Source organism: Pseudorasbora parva, chromosome 21 (assembly GCF_024679245.1).
Source record: "Pseudorasbora parva isolate DD20220531a chromosome 21, ASM2467924v1, whole genome shotgun sequence".
Taxonomy (NCBI): Eukaryota; Metazoa; Chordata; class Actinopteri; order Cypriniformes; family Gobionidae; genus Pseudorasbora; species Pseudorasbora parva.
The window spans coordinates 35,471,737-35,495,500 of NC_090192.1; the positions used below are offsets into that span (position 1 = coordinate 35,471,737).

Consider the following 23,764-nt stretch of genomic DNA (forward strand, 5'->3'; position numbering starts at 1 on the left):
TGAGGCCCAAAGCTTTCAAGCTGAAGCCGAAACAGTGTAGGAGATCATTAAAAGGGAGTCATACGGATTGTGCACTATATTTTACACATGTCGGATGCTGCACTCATAATCTTCTTCTTGATAAAAATGATTTTGTGGGGAACTAAAGAAAAAAATTATGTAATTTCTACAGAAAAAATAGTTTAGGCAAAAATTGAAAAAATAAAGTAAATTCTATATATTAGTAGTTATTTTAAGCATAAATATCAACATTATAAAATTATTATAAAACCTACTAATTTTTTTCTGATACTGGTATTCCCATCATGCAGTGGTGCATGAATAATTAATAAGGTTGATTTTTTTTTTTTTTTTCAACAATGATATTTCCAACAATGTCCATAACGTTTAACAATGCTTTTGTTGTTAGGTTTAGTAACTTGCAATTTTATCATTTTCAGTAGAAAATGATATATTCATAATCAAAAAGATCCGTCAAATGTTACCATGATTGTGTAGTACCATTGTGTAGTGCTTTGAGTGGGTACTGTGTTACTTACATTATGTAGAAAGGGTTTCGACACATTATCTATTGTATTATTTACGTCGCTGTTTCTAAGTAAAGCATAAACTTATTTACTTGGTTTACAAAAAATGTTCCACTATTTTACTGATCTGCCCGCATTGTCACTATATGATAATTGAAATGAGTGGGATGACATCACCGTTTTCTTCAGATCGGCTGTACAGCCGAATCAAATTCCGTTTAACACTGTGAAGCTGCTATGAAACAATCTGCATTGTAAAAGTGCTATAAATAAAGGTGAGTTGACCTGACTTTATTTCAGTGTTATGTTGTCTGAGTATGAAATGTATTGCTTCTTTTTCTACAAACTAAGTAGAAATTACTCCACAAACTTTTACTGGCCAAGTCACTTTTGTTAATTTTACTTAACTTAGAACTGTTTCTCAAATTCAGCTGAATAAATGATCTGGTCACAGCCATCACACTGAGGAAAAAAAGAAATAAAAAAATTGTGTATATATATATATATAGTATAATTTTTTTATATATATATTTATATTCTTTTTTTCTCAGTGTGATGGCTGTGACCAGATCATTTATTCAGCTGAATTTGAGAAACAGTTCAGTCACATTTATAATTAAACCAGATTCAATGAAAGATCTGAATGAAAACATGGCTACTCTTTTAAAATCTTTAACATGCTTAGGAGGGTAGATGTCAAGATTTTCAGTTTAAATTTCAGTTCAGTTTGAAAATAATCGCCTTTTGTTTTACACAGAAGAAAATTACATATTTGGTACAAACTAAGGACGAGTAAATGATGACAGAAATGTATTTTTTGGCAGTTAAAAAATATCTCTTTAAAAAAGCTACTCATGCAAAGTAAAAGAAATGAGCACAAGGAAGATTATAATATTTACATCTGGAAGAGGGGCCGTTTTTAGAGTGTATAATCTACAAGATGATAAAAATCACTGAAAGTAATATAAATGGAGTCCCGTGACTCTTCTGCTGTAGATTTTAATCACAGTAATTTCCCTTACACCAAGCACGAATGACACACATTCAGTCTTCTTTATGATAATGATATTCCAGCATGTGAATGAAAAATGAGACTACTTTTCTATATCAGTTGTTTTCCCTAGACAGTGATGAGATCAAATGGAGACTTTTGCATAAGTCTGCTGCTCAGAGATATGCATTTATCTCCACTGGAGCCTCAAAAGAGGGCTAAACTATATCTTAAACTGTGCTCAGATTTGTCCATCAACATTTTTCATTCATTTCTTATGACACTTTTACCCTAAGTGACATAATGTGCACTCAATGGTATATCATTTATTACCTCATTATCACTCTTGCTGTTTGTGAACAGTTGTCTTTTTATTTATCTCAAGGAATTTCATTTTAAAAACATAACAGAGACAAACTTGATAATTAAATGAAACATTTCTGAGAATCACAATCAAATCTTCTGAGCTATGAAAGTGCAATAAAATATTCATCTAAGGGTGTGTTCACACATGGCATGTTCGATTTGATTAAAATGAGGCCTTGTGCGATTGCTCTGTTAGTGTGGTTCATTTGAATAAGTGTGAACGCTGCCATCCGAATCCTGGTGCAGACCGAGACTGCTGAAAAGACGAGTCTCCGCTTCCGAACAAATTCTTGTGCAGTTCGAATGCTCTATCAATGCAATGTGGACCAAAGACATCGCCTGCAAAGCCAGGCCCACATCCAGATGTTTGGTCTGGGAACGCACCGTTGGCAGGGCTCAATCCGAGGGGCAGGTGAACGGTTGTCTTTCAAACTCCCTCTGTATGCGATAGGATAGCGCTACAACCAATCAGAGCAATGAAGGTGAAGCAGAGCTAGTTGATAGATTAAACTTTTGTCGCATCCATGCAGTCAGCAAAACTCTTCCTCAAAAATCTTCCTTTTTTGCCATTCTTTGTTCTTTTCTCAAAGAAAAGCTTAACTCCAAGTCTTCGAGTCACGGCCAAAGCCGATCAGAAAGGATGCTGCTCACCAGCTTCTTTGTTTTCAAGTAGCACGTGGATTCACGGATCCGTCAACTCTGCCGTCATTATGTTAAGCCCGCCCACCGACTCTACACACGATGTGATTGGCCTGACCAGAGTTTGGTTTTTTTAAGCTCGGAGCTCATAAGCCTATGGAGAGTTGCTAGATGCCCTGAGTATTGGCTATTGTAAGTCTAGATTACTGGGCTACCAAGGGCATGTAAACGAACCAAAAACAGGAAGATGAGACCCTAAAAAGGACAATGTTCACACTGTTTTTTTTTTCTCTCATCATAGTCGTGATGTTGCCCATCACAGCTCGATACAGGCGTCAGAACCGCGTCTCCTTGCAGCAGATCTTCGCGTGTGTGTGTGTGTGTGTGTGCGCGTGTGTGTGTGACTCTTTTACACATTTTATGACATCTTCACGAGTTATCAACTGGTCAAAATACCATCATATGTTGGCTACGCAGATACAATGAGCGCATTTAACCCAGCACACAGCATTATTTTGGATGTTTGTTTTTTTTGTAAATTCCATCTCAAACTAGGCAATACGTCATGAAAGCCATCCAATTAGGTTGTGATCGATCACTTTGCCTTTAGGTTTGGTGATAAAAAGGCCAATCTGAATCAGACCAGGTGCTAATCAGACCATGTGTTTTTTTTGTGTTTTTTTGGACCAAATGAACCAAGCGAAAACAGAGTGTGTTTTCACTTGGCAGGTTAGGTTCGATCAAAAGAACCCTGGAGCGATTGCGCTGTTATTTTGGTTATTTTTGCTCTGCGGTTCATTTGTATTGCCATCCAAACCCTGTTGCACACCAAGCAAGCGGACCGGGAGCACTGAAAAGATGGGTCTCTTCACATTGGTCTGCTTCCAAATAAACAGAATAGGAACACAGCAAGGACCAAAGACATGCAAACGAACCAAAGACGGGACATGAATGCTCAAGCATGCCCCTTTTTTCTCGTCATAGTCGTGATGTTGCCCATCGCAGCTCATCGCAGATGTTGCCCAACGCAGCTCAGTACAGGCAGGGGGGTGGGACTGGGGGGATAAAGTGTACTGAGTAACCAGGGCCCGAGGCAGGGGGGGGCCTTAGAAGTCAGTTTTCTATACATACACATACATGGTACGGGGGCCTAGCAAGATGGTTTGTACCCAGGGCCCAAAATTTGGTGCTACGCCCCTGAGTACAGGCGTCAGAACCGTGTCTCCTCGCAGCCGATCTTTATTTAAGTGTGTGATGGAGGGATTCCTGCCACTGTTTTAAGCGCATTTAGCCCAGAAATTATTTTTGGGATGTTTGGTAAGTTTCATTGCGAAATATACGTAGTAAAAGCTGACCAATCAGGTGGTGAACATATCCCTATACCTTTAGGTTCGGTATCTTTAGGTTCACTGTTAAAATGGCAGTGTGATTACTAAGCGGACAAGGACTAAATGTTTTTTGGTTTTATCTTTGGTCCGGACTAAAAGAAACAAGCGAACCGAATTACAAGTGTGAACACACCTTAAGGAAGGGTTTACTTCGGGTGTGTTCACACTTGTAATTCGGTTACAAGTACAAACTCGGTTTGTATTCGGTGACAAAGCAAACATGGCAAAAGGTAAATAAGCAAAATGATAGAACACAAAATCACATTTTTGATGTTATTTTGATGTGTGTGTGTGTTGTTGTTGTATGCAATCAAAGATACACTGAAGGGAGTAGAAATGTTTTAATAATTTTTTTTAACTAATGGTGTATTTTTTGTTGCCTTGGCGATGGCTTTCTGTTAAAGGCTTCATTGTGAGAAATGTTCATTGCTGGTCGTGCTGTGGGTGGGAATTCATGTTCGAGTGCTCGTTAGCGAGTATGACGAAGGAGAGGAACTCACTTGTGCGCTTATAAGACGCATCAGCAATTATACACACGTTTTATGCACTTAACAGTAGCGGTGCCATTGACAGAAATCATGCTATTTTGTTAGCTACCTCTAATTATAAAACGGATAGATCTGGCTATTTTTTGCCAGATCTTAAACAGCCTATGGATAACAATTTTTCAGTTGGTCTAGTTCTGCATTTCACAAGTTTCTAAGAGCCAAACCGACCAGCTCTAGGATGAAGCTATTTGGCAATTGAAAAAAAGGTACAAGAATGTGTATAGTCATATAACATGCTTTATATAAGAGCAAACTACTTGTCACATCAAGCACCGAACAAACCAAAAACAAAGTTTGATCTAAAATGAATAATATAAATGCATTAAGAAGATAGAAATAGCTTGAAAGTGGAAATAAATTGACCGGATTACATAATTCACAGTCCTTAATGAGAGGAGTGGGTGGTCACTGCTGTCCTCTTTTCTCCTTTTAAACACGATTCTTTAAAAGTTTTCCTTTTTTTGACTTCACAAATTGTTTTGACTTCCACAGAAGCGGACGCTTTTATCACACTTTGAGCTTATGGAAGGTATCTCTTTTTTGTTTTGTTTAGTATTTAATGATCAACTTTATATGGCAATACCTTCCTGCAAATATATAAAGGGAACAGCGAGGTGTTATTCATCACTAAAAAAATCCCACTGCCACCATTTGATCATTTTCCTTGTTTATAATGACTAGATATTCTGCACACAGTTAGGTGTCGATACAGAGCTCATGCATTGTGAAACACATGTATGAAGACATCTAATAGCAAACCCTACACACGCCGAGCACAACTCCAGCCCAAGAAACTTTAATAGGCTGTTTTCCCTTGTATTCTCTCCGAAAGACTACACACAGCTGCAGTGAGGAGAGAACGCACGCAGATGATGTACAGTATAAAATAACACACAGATAAGCAATTCATATGTAATGAATGAGGGAAAGGGGGGGGGTGCAAGAGTAAGACAGCAAGTGAATTGAAAGACAAGGGGGAGGCAGGAGCTAAAAAAGTAAAAAGAGTAAGATGAGGATGAGAGAACAGAGATACATACATACATTAAAAAAGTGTTTTATTTTTTATGTTTTATTTTATTTTTAAATACCATTATTAGTTTGCTAAAGATGCAAAGTAAATTCAAAAAACCCTAACTGAATATAATTTATCTTTTTAATTACTTAACGTAAGATTGTGCAGAATTTTTACATCCTTGTTGTGGACCTGATTTTAATTTAGGAGCATTATAATAGTCTTGTTAATTTAGCATTTTTTCCATTTATAGTATTTTGATTCAAATTAATTAAATCAGTATGGGTCCGACTCACTCTGAGAATTGCTATTAGATGATTTAGCCAATTTGTAAACAAAATTAGCCGGATCCCACCCAGGGATCAAATGGTGCATGCAAATGTACCTTTCTCTAAGAAATTACAGTTTCGATATGTTTTCTTTTGAGACGGAATGCTAGGGATTTGCATAACCTGTGTTTGTTAAGCAGAAATTAATTGGTCATTGCCAATTTGCCATTACATTTAATTATATTCAGCAATCCTACATTCTAGTTCATTAATGCCCACATGGAACCCTGCAGATTTTTATAATATTTGGAACTACTGTCATTTATAAAGTTCTACACATCCCTTGATTCTTGTTTTTAATTAAATATCTTGCTAATTTGATAATGCTTTCAGCTTCTGAGAAGAGTATAATAATCTCAGATACCTATAAAAGATTTAAACTTAAAAAATAAATAAAATGTATTTATAGTTTTCGGCAGGTTTCCCATCAAATTCAATGGAAGCAATGCGGGGGCGGGGGGGGGGGGCATTTAAATGGTGTTTGAATCTCCTAATATTGTAAGAACTATCTTCATGAAAAGTGAAATGTATCAATTTATCTCTTATGAATTGGAATGAAAAATTATAATTACCTTTGATTTATTCCCCCTCAAGCCATCCTAGGTGTATATGACATTCTTTTTTTTAGACTAATACAATAATGTTGTTTGACATATATAACAGATATATATAAAAATGTCCTGTCTCCAAGCTTTATACAGGCAGTGAATTGGAGCCCAAAATTTGAAGCCCAAAAAGTTTATCAAACCATTATAAAAGTAATCCATACGGCTCCGGCGGGTTAATAAAGGCCTTCCGAAGTGAATTGATAGGTTTCAGAGGACCTTTATTAACCCTCCGGAGCTGTATGGATTCCTTTTATAATGAATGGATGCACTTTTTTTGGCTTAAAATTTTGGGCTGCCATTGCGAAGCTTGCACCACGGATGGATGTAATGTATTGATAAAGATATAGATTGATGTGTTAATTATTTAATCTTCATTACATTTGTCTTCTGCACCCAAAACGTACTAAAAGCTATTTTTATAGCTTGATTGTTTTTTGGGGTTTTTTTTCACATAAGCCATCTGATGTTTTTTTTTTTTTTACACAAACTGTAACATTTCCCTTTGTCTTCAGACAATCCCAGTCTTCAGAGCCATGTGCCCGTTACAGTGCAGGTTCTGGATGTGAACGACAATCCTCCGAAGGTCAACACAGAAGATGAGATCATCATCTGTGAAAGCACCAGAGCAGGACAGGCAAGTCCCTCAACAGCCGAACGGTTTCTCTGTCTCACTTTCTCTCTGACACCTTCATTCCTCGTCAAAGGAGACTGAGTGAACATAGCAATTAAAGTAATAAAACAAACTGCTGTTTTAATCAGTTTATGTACTATGTAAATATATATATATTTTTGTTTGTGCAGTGATTAAAAATGCAGTTACTGTAGTGACAAATGTTAAGTTGGTCATCTGAAAGTTGATAATTTGGGTTTGATCAATATGGATTTATATGTCAGCTTGTCCAGAAATTTCCCTCACGGACCGCCACAGTTCCCTGCCATGAATGGTGTGGAAAAGAGAGGGAGCGTGAATATTTAGAGGGGCGGAAATAGAAAAATGGAAGGGGGTTATGGGAATGCTAATCATCTCTCAATGAGAATAAAAATCTGATCAACAAAGCGTGACAGCTCTGACTCACTAAAGCGCACTCGTATTTTCCTACCCACACTTTTCCATTTAATTTTGAAATTCTGTTTTTCACCAGCGCCCCAAAGAAAGAGCGGGATGAGAGTGAGAGAAAATGAAGGACAGATGAGGTCAAGCCCATTTTAATATCCCCTGAGTTAAACATAAAAAAGTACATCCAGTTCCAAAAAATGATCCACACCACATTAAAGCGCTTCTGTGCACGTCAAAAGTGTAATGTGTACTTTCTGCACCACTAGCATCACCAAATTGACTTGCCAAAATAAAGGGCCATATTTTAACAATCTGAGCGCATGGTCTGAAGCACATGGTGCACTTAGTGTCCGAATCCACTTTTGCTAGTTTAACAAAGGAAAGAATTGTCTGCGCTGCCGGCACATGGTCTGAAAGGGTTTTACCTAGTCTCTTAATCAGTCATGGGTGTGTTTTGGTTGTGAAATTCAATAAACCAATCAGACTCATCGCCCATTGCCTTTAAAAGTCATTTGCGCTTGCACCATGGCGGATTTTCTATTTGCATGGCATTTGGGAGCGGAAAGACTGAACGCTTCTCCAGAGAGGAATCATTTTATTTTCAATGTTTACAACTATTTCAAATTCCCTGTTTGTGTAATAAGCAGAGTGTACGTGTGTTGTGCACCCGCCTATAGACGCACATTACTAATGCACCCTTTAATTAACACAAAAAATGACCAGGATTTTGTTGGTCACTGGTGCAGTCGTTTTCAGTTGCCTCAAATTAGCAACGCTCCAACAATGCGCCTGAACACACCTGGTTTTCAGACCAGCGCGCTTATGGGCGAACAAATGGGCATGACTGCATTTGCTTTTTAAACAACATGGCCACTGGGCATGAAAATGATAACTGTGTCGGGCTGAAACTAGCAAAAAACACTTACGTCGTGCCTGGTGTCAGATTGCACCGTGTGTATGATAGGGCCTAAAAACTTTATCGCAGATTTCTCCCCCATATGACAAACTCACATCATTGGTTGAGCCTTAGTTGCTGAAAATATCAATGTTTTGACAGCGCCAGTTTAGACTTTTTGACTAAATCAACCCACAGATGGTTTACTTATGAACCATATTCCTTGCTATTACTTAATTACTAACCATACTTAATACTTTTTTAACTGTATCAGTCAACATAAAATAGCTCTTTATCAGCTAAACATCATTCATTCATGGGCAGTGGTTCCACATAATTGAAACAAGTAAAACCCAATAGAATCAACCATGTACAGCTAACTAGAATCTAGACTAGACAAACTAGAGTTAATTTCTCTTGAATTAATAGTTTTAGTTAAACTTAAATGGTTTTCATTTAAATTGAATAATTAAAATAACACTTTTAGCAGTAGTAGTAGTACTACTAGTAGTAGTATTTATCATATTATATTATTATAGTCCTGTGATTTTTATTACAAACTTAATATTACTTTTATTTACATGTGGTGTTGGCAGTCCATATACTGGATACTGGTTTCATCCAGAGCACTACCATAGTGGTTATTTTATTATTTAAGCAATTTGAATTCTTGTTAGCAGGTCAGAAACACAACCACAAGCTCAACACTTCAGCTAAATGCTAACCCCCCAAAACACTAACATAACAGAAACTTTTAAACACCAGTAAAACATTGAACATTAACAAGTCTCTCCCTTTTCTCTTCTTGCAAAAACAATGCATTAAATAAATACATTTACTCTCCTCGTTCAGCCCCTTTACAAACATGATGAGAAGTGAAAGTACTGTTTGATTTAGTTACTTGATTGAAACATGTTACATCCAGAAAGTATTCACAGCGCTTCACTTTTTCCACATTTTGTTATGTTAGTCTTATTCTAAAATGAATTCATTATTTTGTTTCCTCAATTCTAGAAACAATACACCATAATGACAATGTGAAAGAAGTTTGTTTGAAATATTTGTAAATTTATTAAAAATTAAAAACGAAACAAAATCACAGCCCTTCACAGCCTTTGCCATGATGCTCAAAATTAAGCTCAGGTGCATCCTGTTTCCACTGATCATCTTTGCAATGAGTGGAGTCTACCTGTGGTTCATTCAGTCATTAATTCAGTTAATTGGACATTAATTTGGAAAGGCACACACCTGTCTATACAAGGTCCTGCAGTTAACAGTGCATGTCAGAGCATAAACCAAGCCATGAAGTCCAATTAATTGTCTGTAGACATCAGAGACAGGATTGGGGAAAGGTACAGAACAATTTCTGTAGTATTGAAGGTCCAATGAGCACAGTGGCCGCCACCAACCGTAAATGGAAAAAGTTTGGAACCACCAGAACTCTTCTTAGTGCTGGCCGCTCGGCCAAACTGAGCGATCAGGAGAAACGGGCCTTAGTCAGGGAGGTGACCACGAACCAGATGGTCACTCTGACAGAGCTCCAGCGTTTCTCTGTGGAGAGAGGAGAACTTTCCAGAAGAACATCAATCTCTGCAGCACTTCGACAATCAGCCCTGCACATGACAGCCTGGCAGGAGTGTGCCAAAAGGCACCTGAAGAAAACTGAAGAAACAAAATTATCTAGTCTTAGTCTTTGGCCTGAATGGGCAAGTGTCATGTTTGGAGGAAACCAGGCACCATTCATCACCTGGCCAATACCATCCCTACAGTGAAGCATGGGGGTGGCAGCATCATGCTGTGGGGATGTTTTTACGTGGGCAGGAACTGGGGGACTAATCAGGATCGAGGGAAATATGAATGTAGCAATGTACGAAGACATCCTTGATTAAAACCTGCTCAAAAGTGCTCTGGAACTCAGACTGGGGTGAAAGTTCATCTTCTAGCAGGACAACGACCCTAAGCACACAGCCAAGATAAGAAAGGAGTGGCTACAGGACAACTCTTTGAATGTCCTTGAGCGGCCCAGCCAGAGCCCCGACTTAAACCCGATTGAACATCTCTAGAAAGACCTGAAAATGGCTGTGCACAGACGCTCCCCATTACACCTAAAGGATCTTTAGAGGAAAAGAAGAATTGTGTGTCAAGCCTCTAGCATCTTACTCAAAAAGGCTAAATAGGTGCCAAAGGTACTGCAACAAAGTATTGAGAAAACGCTCTGAAAGTTTTTATTATTATTAGTAGTAGTAGTAGTATAAATTTGCAAATATTTAAATAAAACTTCTTTCATGTTGTCATTATGAGGTGTTGTTTGTAGAATTGAGAGAGAAAAATAAATTCAAAAAATGTTTGGAATAAAGCTGTAACATAACAAAATGTGAAAAAAATTGAAGCGCTGTGAATACTTTCCGGATGCACTGTAGTGCAAATAATCACGATTATTTGCATCCAAATACAAAAAAGTTTGTATTTACATAATGTATGTGTATGTACTGTGTCTAATTATTATGTATATATAAATACACACTCCTCTATGTATACATTTAAGAAATATGTGCATATATATATACATACATACATACATTACACACACATATTATGTAAACAAAAACTTTTATTATTATATATTCAATATTTTTTTGAGATTGCCCTCATTAATATTTATAAATGATAACATTATATAGACATTTAAATTATTCTGAAACATACAGCCATTTACAGACATTTCATTGTGAGGTTGTCCTCTTATCGTTTCTGGTTTCACACAAGTGAGAAGCAAACCAATTAAGGTCTCCTTCAGTCTGAACCTTTTCAGTCAGAAGGTATTGCTCTCTGTAGGGAGTGTGGCATTGGGATGTGAAACTCATAATGGACCACACTCATGAAATCAAATGCCTATTGGGTTGCCAGGACAACTCGGGACCAGCAAACCAGCTGGTTTTGACGCACAAAGCACTCAGCTTCCTAGAGCTGCTGAGATGCCAGCAGAGATTTCAGAAGCATCGAGCTCACTCTGAGATGAGAGAAAGAGAAAAACTGAAAGAATGAAGTATGTTCTGAGCTTCTGAACCCTGCTGAATTAGACTTCTGTCTCCCGCAATTGGAAAAGGATGGCATCTATATATGCATGTTTACCAGAGAGACTCAAAAAAGTTAAGCTAACAAAGCTCACTAACCAGAACAGATGAGCATGAAGAAGTTTCTCACCGATGTCTTTCCTGATTTTTTTCAGGTCATTCAAACAATCAGTGCTGTGGATAAAGATGACTTTGCCAACGGAAAAGGATTTTCCTTCTCTTTTCCCGGAGGAGTTCCAGCCAACCCCAACTTTACAATTAAAGACAATGAAGGTATCCAAAAACTTTTTTTTATTTTTTAAATGATATTTATTTGTTCTTGGTACATTTTAAGCGTATGTACAGATGTTGCCTCTTTTAGAGTCATGGAAAACTGGAAATGTCAGGATATTCTTGACAATATCCTTTGTCAGAAAGGCCTTTTTGACAATTTTTTTGTTTGTTTTTTTGTCATCTAAAATATTTAATCAGCTAGTTGCTCTTTTTGAGTGTAGTCTCTATAAAAATTATGTTTATACATCTTTATCTAGTAATCACAAACAACTAAAGTCATTGAAATTCATTAGTCAAAATATGTGGGAAACCTAATGGGTTTGTGTTAATGTATGCGGTCTAATAATCTTTTCCATTACATCAAAAGGCACACAATAGCTTTCAGAAGATGATTACCATACATGCCATTCCCATAAAAGCTAAAATTATGAATTCACATATCCTTGCTAATTAAAAAAAAAATCAAACAGCTATAAATGTTTCTATTGCTCTTGAGCTTCCATAGCTTTCAAGGGGGAAATGACTGCAGGATGCTTCTGATATGATCGATGGACTTCTCGGTTGATGTTGACCAGCATTTAAGTCCTAATTATATGTCGACCGCAAGCTTAAGAGAGACGATTGATGACGGTTTAGATGCAGACGGAAATAAAAGCTCTAATATATGATTAATAGCTGCTGAGAAGTTAAATCAATAAGCTATAAAGGCATTTCTCTTAATAATCAATAATTAATACTGCCTAAAGTTAATTATTAGCTCTAGCTCTGTTTGTTCTGCGTGTATGTTTTGGGTATCTGTAAGATGGTAGTATGACATGAAGAATATGGTTTGTTTTTTATTTGTTGTCATTCCTGTAAAATTTTAATTCAACATGAAATCAAAGTGGACACTTTTTACTTTGCAACTGTTTTTGGTCGATTGATCACCCTGTTTAAAAATAAAATAAAAACTCTGTTGGTTTGCTGGTCTCACAGTCTAAATCTATTTTTAAAAAGCAGAGTGTCCCAGAGATAGCCCACCTTGTTGGCAGAGGCCATTTACACTACCTCAGCCCACTGACGTCTGAATGGTAGGTGTGTTCCAGAAAGTTTTGACACACACCGCCCAGTGTTTGAATCGGCCTTTTAGCGAACTTGCTCTACTAATTTTTCCCCATCACAAATCAGATCAGAAAAGCATTTACTTTCAATAAAAATGAAAATATCTGAAAAGTTGAAATAGTGTTTATTAAACAAGTGTTTATCGGTTAGGATTAGGGGGTAGGTGTAGGGGAGGGCTTTATTGTCCCACCTATGTAATAATTTTAATAAATGTGATAATTTACACTCTATGTTGTTATTATACAACAACCCTAAGGAGCAAATAGCATCTACCAGAGAGAGAGAGAGAGAGAGAGAGAGAGAGAGAGAGAGAGAGAGAGAGAGAGAGAGAGAGAGAGAGAGAGAGAGAGAAAGAAACAAATAAACTGAAAATAAATAGAATTTCTATACAATATCCTGGCAGGACTACTGTTGTCAGTGATGTAAGTATCACCTGACATATCAGGGCCATTTTATGATTAATTTAAATACATTTCTTACATACAGTTCCTTTAAAGGTGCCACTTCATGGAGGGTCTAAATGACACAAACAATACATAAAACATCTTACACCAGCCTAGTTTTCTGGTTTTAGCTGGTCTTTTGACTGGTTAAGAGGTTTTTTTTCTATTCAAATACTTATATCACTGACAACAGTAGTCCGGCCGGGATATTGTCATCTAAAAGTTGTTGTTGCAGCCCTCAACTGATGTTGATGATGTCATGTTGTGTTTTGGCCTGAAGCTCCACCTATCGACCAATCACAAGTCAGTAGTGTTTGGGCATCCAGGTTGCCAGCTCTGCTCTAGTTACCGCAGCTGCAGATCTACAAACGTTCCTGCTGATCCTGCAGCCAATCTGGCAACCTCGAGTCAAGGGGAAGGGCGAGAGGGGATACACCTGCAGTACCAGTTTTGGCCCCAATCTTACACTTCCTTTAATCTACCAGTATCACTTCTTGTCTGTGATGCCTGGGGTGAACCTAAGGTGAAGTGATTGGTGAAGTTTTTGTACTCTTCCAGCAACCCCGTTTCCAATATGTAGCTCAAGCATAGTTGGCACAGTTTACTTCCCTCATCACTGTCCCTCTCTTTCGAAGAGCTGTAGCATTCCTATAGAGGGATTACGGGTCTAACATCACACAGGAGTGTACTCCCTGTTGCTGCTGGATGAATTACCAACTCCCTAAACTCCAGAACCAACGGCCTTAATACAATACTCAACACAGATGGCTGCAGGCTGGAGGTTACCATGGAGACCACTCTTATCCAAGAGCTGCTCTCGGACCAGTAGAGGATTTGAAAAAAAAAAGGGATGGGGAAAAGAGGGTTCGATGTTGGTTTTGGAAGTTTATCTTAAATGTCATATTTATTTTATTTGGCTTGTTAAGTTTATGGATAGGGTTAACAGTTAAGTTCATGAGAGCAGGCAAAATTCAATCTTGAGTTTCAAAGAACTGTTAGTACAGTTAGAGGAAAAATGCACAATGTATGCGTCTTAAGATACAGCTTCTTGAAAATGTGGCGATAAGTCACTGAGAATCAGATGCCTGTCTGACTAATTTTTTGAATAAAATTGTGCATACAGAATACAAGAACGCGTCCTGTGTGAACGGTACCTTAATCAACCCAGACTGACTTGAATATAAAATGGATTGAAATTAAATATTATATGAAATAAAACAAACTACATATTGAAAATCAGCTTTTTGTCTGTTCAACGAGGTTGAATTGAATGCTGAAATAATATCTTCATTAAAGGGTTACTTCAGCGATTAGCATATGGCTTTGTATCAGTAGAAACCCTGGAGAATATTCAAATTATTGTGCTTTCCCCCCTCATATCTCCCTGAGACAAGAGATTTATGCATTTTATTTCTGGAAAAATTCCTCCTATGATGCAAAATGACGATTTTTGCATCATAGGAGGAATGTTTGCCCAGAGGCTAAAGACTACAGCCAGCAGAGGGAGCCATTTCCGCATGTTTTGAATCTGCGCATGGGGGATGGGAGATAACACTAAGCTGGCAGGGAGAGCTCAGCTTGCAGACAGGATCATTTAAACGGAGCTATGGTGAGCAATGTAAGTCTTTTAACTTCTCAAATTAATTTCTATGAAAGTTAAGCTTGCAAAGGCATGAACTGAAACTCGTGCCAGACTGAACTCGCGTTGTGAATGTATGCCGCGAATGTAGTCGCGATTACCTCAGCTCTCATCACTCCTGCAGTTAGTGCTCAGGGCTGTGATACTCGCGCGGTGACTCACTCATTATATTGAACAGACACGTTCAGTTTTTAATTGTAGTGTCTTTTCTAACTCAGTCACAGTAATGAAGTTGGTGGTGTTGGGAATGGCCTCACAGGGCAGCGAAGCATTCTGGGAATTGTAGTCTTTCATCCCCATGGGACAAAAATATATTTTCTGTCTTTTCTCAGTCTAGAAGACACCAAATTCAAAAATAATTTCACATTTCTACTGCATTGATGACCCAGTTTAAATACAGATTCATCTTCCCAGCGCTGAAGTACCCCTTTAATTGTGATGACTTTAGTTGACTCTCAAAATAATATTCTCATCTTATCAAATATTGACATGCACAATCGGTTGTGATTCATTTCATTTAATCAGCAATTCATTTAAATTGATTGACAGCATAATTTTAATCTACATGAATTAGTGAGAACAGATGGACCCAGAATGGATGTTTTGGGGGTAGTGCTTGATAATGTAATGTCTGTTTAAGAAATAAAGAAACAAAATGTCAATGTCTCAAGATGAGTCAGGGAAAAACAGAAGAGAGGCAGATTAATTGTGATGATGGAAGAAAGAATGACTTCAGAATATTAATATCGTTTTTTTGTTTTGTTTTGGCCGATCTCGATTCCGTATTTGTGCACAAACTGCATTGCAATCATTTCCCAAATGTAATTTGTGTGGAAATAGTATAAAGTCTGTAAACAGGACTTTATCACAGGCCAGAGATGAAACACGCTGAAGATGGAGGCGAGGAGGCGTGCCGGTAGATACTGAACAAAGCACAACAACTCACTGTTTGCAATGCTCGAAATATTGGAAGAGAAATATTGAATTGGGGTGCCAGGATTATATTAATGTATCTCTGAAGGGAACTGACAATCTTCAGAAAAGCTTTGATGCCATTTTCTTGTCCTCTTACCTCTGTGTAATGCTTTTCAAAGTTTTAGATTTTCTAAGTGCTTACAGCAGTAACCAAGAAAACGCCGTATCGCTGCTGTTCCATAAGCGCCACCTTCTGTCAGAGAGTGAATATGCATTTTCATTCATTTCTTCTGCTCTTTTTGTTTTGTGCAGCTATGTTTTATGTAGTGTAAACTAATTTGTTTTTGCTTTAAATCTTGAAATTATTCTGTCTCATTTCAAAAACCACTGCTCATGTTACACAAGTTTAGCATCGTTGTTTGGATTGTGATTTAAAATGCAGTGGTTGCCTCTAATTTCAAATGGCTAGAGATATTTTTAAAGGAATAATTCACCCAAATATTTTCATCATCATCATTCACTCGCCCTCAAGTTGTTCCAAACCTGTATTCATTTCTTTGTTCTGCTGTTTACAAAGGAAAATGTTTGGAAGAATGTTTGTAACCAAGCAGATCTCAGCCCCCATTGCTCTTATTATGGCATTTGAAAGGTTCCTCTTTTTTTTGTTTAGGTGTTTACATGCATGCAAAGTCAAAAGTTACTTTCATTGTCTTATGCATTTATTTTTACCTTATTTACTCCACGACTCCCAAAGGATTCGCTCAACGAGTCATTTTTCCAAACCCCTTTGCGTAATGCTAATCTGATGCTAGTTGTGATTGGTATACTGGGTGCAGCACATTTCGGAAACAGGACGCCTAGCACCATTACTGGATTATGGCTTGTCAAGTGTTAAAAATTGAATACGGTGTATGAACAGTCATGGCATAAATTTTACTTTACCAATTCGAGCCAGAGTCCGATGAGGAAACGTGCAAGAGTTGCTGGTTAAACCAGAAAGTCAGTCGCAAACACAACTGGAGCAGGACCTGACCTTACCTCAGTGGCAAGTGTCGATGTAGTTTATGGTATTTCAGGCCGATTGAACATGCAGAATGTCTGAGAAGATGAGAAGAACATGCTGTAATCTGATTAATCTTGCTGTCTGTCGCCATTTGTTAGTTTGGTGTCACGCGTCACAGACTAATTAATTGCAGAATTTATTTAGATGCACGTGTGGGAACTGTATCAAAATGACAAGCGAGGCTGAAAATACTGGAAATGTGCTAATGTTTTCATTTTGATGTCACAACAAAACGGCTTGGGATCCATTTTAAAAACTATTTGTTTAATTGGCTCAGTGTCGACTCTTACTTTTGAGAGACAATAACTTTATATACGGTGCACATTCAGATTTAAAACTTTTCAGGATGTTTTCATAATGGGGGGCACTTTAAAGGGTTAGTTCACCCAAAAATGAAATTGATGTCATTAATGACTCACCCTAATGTCGTTCCTCACCCGTAAGACCTCCGTTCATCTTCAGAACACAGTTTAAGATATTTTATATTTAGTCCGAGAGATTCTTTCTCTCCATTGAAAACGTATGGTTCAAAACTTACATTTTGGTCCCAAAATAACAAAAACTGTCTTTATTCAGCATTGTCTTCAGCAATCCTCAAACAAAGATTTGAATGGTTATGAATCAGTGTATCGGTTCATGATTTGGATCGTGTGTCAATCTGCTGAAATCAAGTGACATTGGCGATCCGAATCATGAACCGATACACTGATTCATAACCGTTCAGATCTTTGTTTGAGGATTCAAACGAACACAGAAGAGAAGACAATGCTAAATAAATCTGTAGGTTTTATTGTTTTGGGACCAAAATGTATTTTCAGTGCTTTAAGGCATTCTGACTAACCCAGAGATGTCACATATGGACTACTTAAGATGATTTTTTTATTATCTTTCTGCTCCTTCTGGAAGAGACAGAATCTCTCGGACTAAATATAAAATATCTTAAACTGAGTTCTGAAGATGAACGGAGGTCTACAGGTGTGGAACAACATTAGGGTGAGTCATTAATGACATAAAATTCATTTTTTGGTGAACTAACTCTTTAAGTTTTATTAAGTATAAAGAGTACTTTTTTCCTACTCTGGAAGTCAATAGGGGCTGAGACCTGCTTGGTTGCAAACATTCTTCCAAATATCTTCCTTTGTATACATCACAACAAAGAAATGTTGTAAAATTTGGTGAACTTGGGTGAACTATCCATGTAAGGCTGGTTTTGCATGTTATGAGCAAATAGACAATAAAAAAATAAAAAAAATCTGAGTCAGTCATGAAAAATCATGATCGGTGCATCCCTCAAAATCATCCCTTGAATCATGAGTTCCACTCGTTTCCTATCGAGCCGACTGCCGTTTACTTCAAGTGGTACTCAGTGCAAGTCTCACTCTTCTCACAGTTTCTCGTCCCTTTAATATCTCTCCTCTGGGACGCGCCACTGTTTACCGGTCTAAGAATTATCTGCTCTTGCCATGTTGTCGTGCGCTGCTCTTATTGTGTCTGTAGAGTTAGTGAAGCCCCCTTGTCTACAACGACCCGAAGTGCTTCAAAATTTTCAATAATACCACTTTTCCATCTTTACAAGTGCTGCAAAAGAGCAAATGAGTCTTTACGGAGGTACTTATATACTCTGTCTGTATCTAAATGCACATTTTTATGGTTAAAGGTAAACACATTAACATGCTGACTGACTTATTTTCCACCTTTGACTTTTTAAGGTGTTCAGTGGAATTACTAGAGTGCTGCAACCAAATATGTAATTTGCTTCCATCTCTATTTTTGGATTTGTTGACGCAAATGTATTTGGTACGCAGTGAAAGGGAAGCTAAATGGACTAAATTATTGTCCGTTCACGTTTTGCTTTATGAACGCAGTCTCTGTGTGAATAACAATGTAAGACGGAGGACCCCAGAGTGCAAAGAGGGACCCTCGCACTGATATTCGGTTTGATTATGTTCTCTAGTCAATTACGCTTTATGTGGAGCCGGTAATTAGAAAGGTAATATTCATGAGTGAGCTGACAAATGACATGGTCAAAAACATGCTGAAGGCACGCAAACATCAAATCTTAACTGCGTTTGAATGCTAATCAGTTATTGCACACACATACACTCAAAAACCATCTTACAGGAATAATTTATTCTTTCTTTTGAACTACTATATTTGCATTCTGTATTTTATTGTTTCTTTTCTTTTCTTGTTTTTTCCATATACGTGGGAATCTGTAACAAAAATCCCAGATATAAATTTACACTTTTTTTCCTCCTGTTTTTTCCACACCTCCTTATTTCACACTCTTTTGCAAGTACGCCCATCCGCTTTCCATCTATTGTTAGTTATTGCTCTGTTTCTCTCACTTTCTGCCCTCCTGTTTCCCATCTGTCTCTGAAAGACTCTCATTCTATTTCCAATGGCTTTCTACACCGCATCTTCAGGCCTTTATAGAGACGTGCTTCTAGTGTTTAACACCGTCTTGTTTTAATATGCAGCCGGCGTCTGAGAAGGCTGTTCTTTTATTTGGTGTCAGTCCGTTGGTGGGCGTCTGGACAGGAAACCAGATAGACTGCAAAACAAGAAGTAACAGGAGAAATGATTCATTATCCAGTAATTATCATCATTGTTATTATGATGATGAGCATAGGGCCGCTTCCTAATGGGATGATGATGAGAATACAATACGGTCTGAAGATATCATATTGTGTTATGAGTGACCAGATGACCACGATAAAAGATTTTAAGAAGTCTAGGGGTCGTTCTGGGCGTTCTGCGAGAAACATTCTCATGTGTCCTCAAAATCTTGAATCAAAATGACTTCCCCTCCCTCTTTTCTCTTCTCTGATGACGCGAGGGCGGGACAACCTGTACCTCACATGAGCTCAAACCACAACAATCTAATGATCTAGTCCATTTTTTACTGGACAAAATCAGTTTCGCTCATATCTACGTCACAACGGGGGGAAAAAAGACTATCCCAACTTCTGTTTCATGCCAATTAGCTTTAAAAGTAAAGCTTGACTTCAGCTGAACTACTATAGATTGAATAACTTCTGTTTTGTTAAACCACAGATTTAATGTATCTTAGTCTTTGTGTCTAATGACCGTGTTATTTAGCAGTATGGAAATAAAGGCCGGTGGACTGGATTACATTATGAGCAAAACTGGAAAAAAAAAAAGTCTCTTTTTCTCCTCCCTCTCCCCATCGTTCTCTCTTTTTTTACACACACATTGTTAGCCTTAGCTCTAGATGGCCCTCAGGCAGACTGTGGGTTTAGGTGTGGCCAATATGACTAAAATCTTGTAGCAACATGAGAAATTTTATTTCACCATAATGATATATATCACGATATAGCTATTTTACTTTAAATGAGGTGTTTATAATAGTGTTGTCAAAATTAACTTTTTTTGTTTTTCAGTTCAGTGTGCTAAAATGTATTTAACGCAATTAAAGCAGCATCTATTTTGTCCTGTCATCCGTTGGCTAGCGTTACATTCTATGACCACGGTCTTATTCATGCAAATGCTTTTAAACCATTCAAGCGTGATAAGACACAAAGGAGAACGCAGTGCAGTGTCTGTGAATCTCCTGTCATGACTCGTGCACGCAGAAAGCCGTTTTAAACAACTCTTAAAGCAGCACTAGGTAACTTTTCAACCTTCATAATATATTTTTTAAGACTCTTGTGATGATAAATCGACTTACAATAGGTTGAATGACACGTCTGCCATAGCCTGATGGGGTCTGTATCGTTTTTAATCGTACTTTTAAACTTCGGGTTTCGGGTAGTAACCCGAGAACAAAAAGAACTACAAAATTCGACTGCTTTACGGCATATACGTCACTTCCACCAACACACACACTTCCTTAAATTCAGACGTGCGAGCACAACTTTGTTCGTCGGATAATATAGTCATGTCCGAAGCAGCACAGACACATAAGAAAGAAAATGTTTTGTTGGAGGAAAGCAATAAGAGGAAACGAAAAAGTGATGGGATTAAAGGCAGGACTAGGATCAAAATGTGACCAGGGTTTGCTCGTCGGCGTGAGCTGAAGGAGGCGTGCCCGACCGATGCTGTCCTGCTTGTTACGGTGAGCTACCACTCAAACATTGAACTGAAGTATCATATAGATTCTGTAAAACGGTAACCAATAGACTACTATAATGACGCTGGCTTGTAAACGTGAGCATCGTGATTATTTGGCGTTTGAAAAAAATAAAAGCCATGAAATTATATTCATATGACATGCTGAAACATATGCCACTGACTGTAACGTTACCTGGGATGAAGACATTTCACACGCGCCGCCAGAAGAACTCGAAATCCTCTTGCAGTGTTCAGGGGAACTGTTAGTGCTGCACCATGTGCTGCACCGATCCGCAGCGCCACTTTTATGAAGTTATTTGGCCGGCACCGCACCACTGTATATATTTTTACAACCCGCCGCGCACCCGGGACCATTAAATAGACATACGGGGTCCGCGGGTTATGAGACGAGCCACGTATCACTAGTTCAGGGCTATCAGGGTTGTCATGTCAACAAATGCACGCGCAATGGCATCCCCTGTTGTAGGATTACAGCGCTTACGACAGTAGTTGAGGACATTATTTTTTCCAAACTGTAGGGGGACCCCGAGAGCAAAAGTAGCCAAGTGGGGCTTTAAACGGATAAAAAAACATTAAATTATTGCAAAATGCCCGTTTTGTCAATTATCCTTGTAAGCATAGTCTTCAATGAGTCGTACATGAACGTAAAGTGTTGTAAAAAAAAAAAAAAAAAAGGGGGTGTTTTAGAATCTCCTTATGTGCGACGGGCGGGTCTTAAAGGGACAGCAGCTTAATAAACACGCTGCTGTCTGTCATTAAGGATAATTAAAGAACAAAAAAAAAGATTCACACTGCTTTTGACTGAGTAACTTTTGAAGCTTTAATGAGGATTAATCTATTTTTAATGTATAATTTATGCAGTGAAAACTGTGAAGTGCTTTAGCTGTGAAGATTATGACATGTATAGCTTTCAATTATACTGTAATGCTGAATGGCTATAATTAATCAAATTAAGGGGAAACATTTTTTTTCTCACAGAGACAAGTATAGGCCACTGTTTTTAAGTTGTTTCATTAATTTGGAGATTAAATATAATGTTAGGTGCTATTAATAGTGATTACTTGACTAATATGTGATTAGTCGATTGACAACATGTATATAAACCTTATTTACTTACATTTACTTTATAACATACACTGAATTTGAGCAAGAAACACACACAAACTTCACAATTACTCATAATTAGTCTTCCCTTGATCCCTGTGCTGGTTCCAAATCATCACGATGACATTTTCTTTTCCCTGTTTTTTTTTTTTTTTTTTTTTTTTTTACAGGCAATTAAACCAACGCTCAGATCTCTAAACGACCCAGTTACTTTAATAGATCAATTGATTTCTGAAGGCATCTTTTTGCACGTTTGCATGCAGAAAGACCTTTCTAGTACAGCCCCTCATCAGAGGAGTTGAAAGCTGTTGCTGTCAGTCTGGTGATATTTGGGAATTTTAATTAGCCGGAGTGTCACTCAGATATCCTGCCACTTCAGTGAAGGTTGAAGTGTTGTTATGCGACAGAACATGGCTGTTTTCCCAGTGAAAGATGTTTTATTTTTTCTTCAAAATTTTTTCTTCAGTGTGTTTGTCATTAGTTGTTTAAGGGGAAAGATAAATCAGTGGAGTTTTTGAGGTTAGGGAATGCCTCCATAATGCTTGAATATTTTTATTTTATTTGATTTAATACTTTATTTCAGTTCTTTGATCAATTTGAGATCAGAGAGACCAACCACTCAGCAGAATAATGGCCAACCATCCACACTTTAGGGCTCAATTGAATTGTAATTGTGAACACATCTTCACTCTGTGCGACTAAATAACATATATCATCCACTGGCTAATAAATTCTTAGATTTTATTACACAGCTCTGTGAAATACTTGATTCTGATTGGTCAATCGCGCTTTCCAGCGGTATGTTATTTCCAGATAACAACCGCTCATCCGGGTACTACGAGTTATCTTGACCGGTACTACTGCTTAACGCTGCTTAATGCTTAACGCTGGCCATCTTGTGGTTGTTAAATACTTAAACAGCCATGGCTACAATGAAAGACTTCAAAGCGGGGTTCCTTTATAAAGTTTTAAATATAGATCTTTTTCTTACACAAACGCATCGATTCGAATCAGAAGGCTCTATTAACCCATCGGAGCCGCGTGGAGCATGTTATTTGACGGACAGCTGCATTTATTATGGACTTCAAAAACAGCTACAACTACTGCTGGGATTAGCGTTAGCCTGGACTTTTTAAATATAACGATTGTATTTGTCTGAAATAAGAATGTCATATACACCTATAATGACTTGAGGGTGAGTAAATCATAGGCTTGGTTTCATTTTTGGGTGAACTAACCCTTTCAGCATTCATTTTCAACATTTAGCAGCAATAGATAAAGGCTTAAAGCAGTTTGGAACTGTTTTTCTTTGCGGAAGAGCTAATAAAATATTTAATCTCAAGACAATGTTTTGTATCTAATTTATTTGAGACTAGTAGCCGTGTAATAAGTGGGATAATGTACACCCAGCCGGTTGTTATCGCAGAATAAACCCCTTCAGAGTGATGCAAGAGTCCTCCGCTTTGCGTCGGGGTCCTGATCACTCTGTCGGGGTTTATTCTGCAATAACAACCGGCTAAGTGTACATTATCCCTTACTTACTCACCAGTGTGTGTTAGAAGTTTAGCATAGAACTATTTTCACTCGCTAAGTTTCGCTCTCTAGCAAGCAATCTCTACTAATTCAATTCATCTCAATGGATGCACAACGTACCTGTATTTGACATGCCACAACCTCTAGTGTGAAGAGAAGACACA

The 23,764-nt window shown here is 37.8% G+C and overlaps 1 protein-coding gene across 4 annotated transcripts in view; it reads left to right on the forward strand.

Annotated features, from left to right (window-relative positions):
* LOC137056245 (cadherin-18) overlaps window positions 1-23,764 on the forward strand; it is a 331,361-nt gene that overhangs the window by 288,100 nt on the left and 19,497 nt on the right. For all 4 annotated transcript variants that reach the window (XM_067430266.1, XM_067430265.1, XM_067430267.1 and 1 more), the window contains 2 exons: window positions 6,921-7,042; window positions 11,590-11,707. In XM_067430266.1, the coding sequence (XP_067286367.1) occupies window positions 6,921-7,042; window positions 11,590-11,707 (240 nt within the window). The remainder of the gene's footprint in view (window positions 1-6,920; window positions 7,043-11,589; window positions 11,708-23,764) is intronic.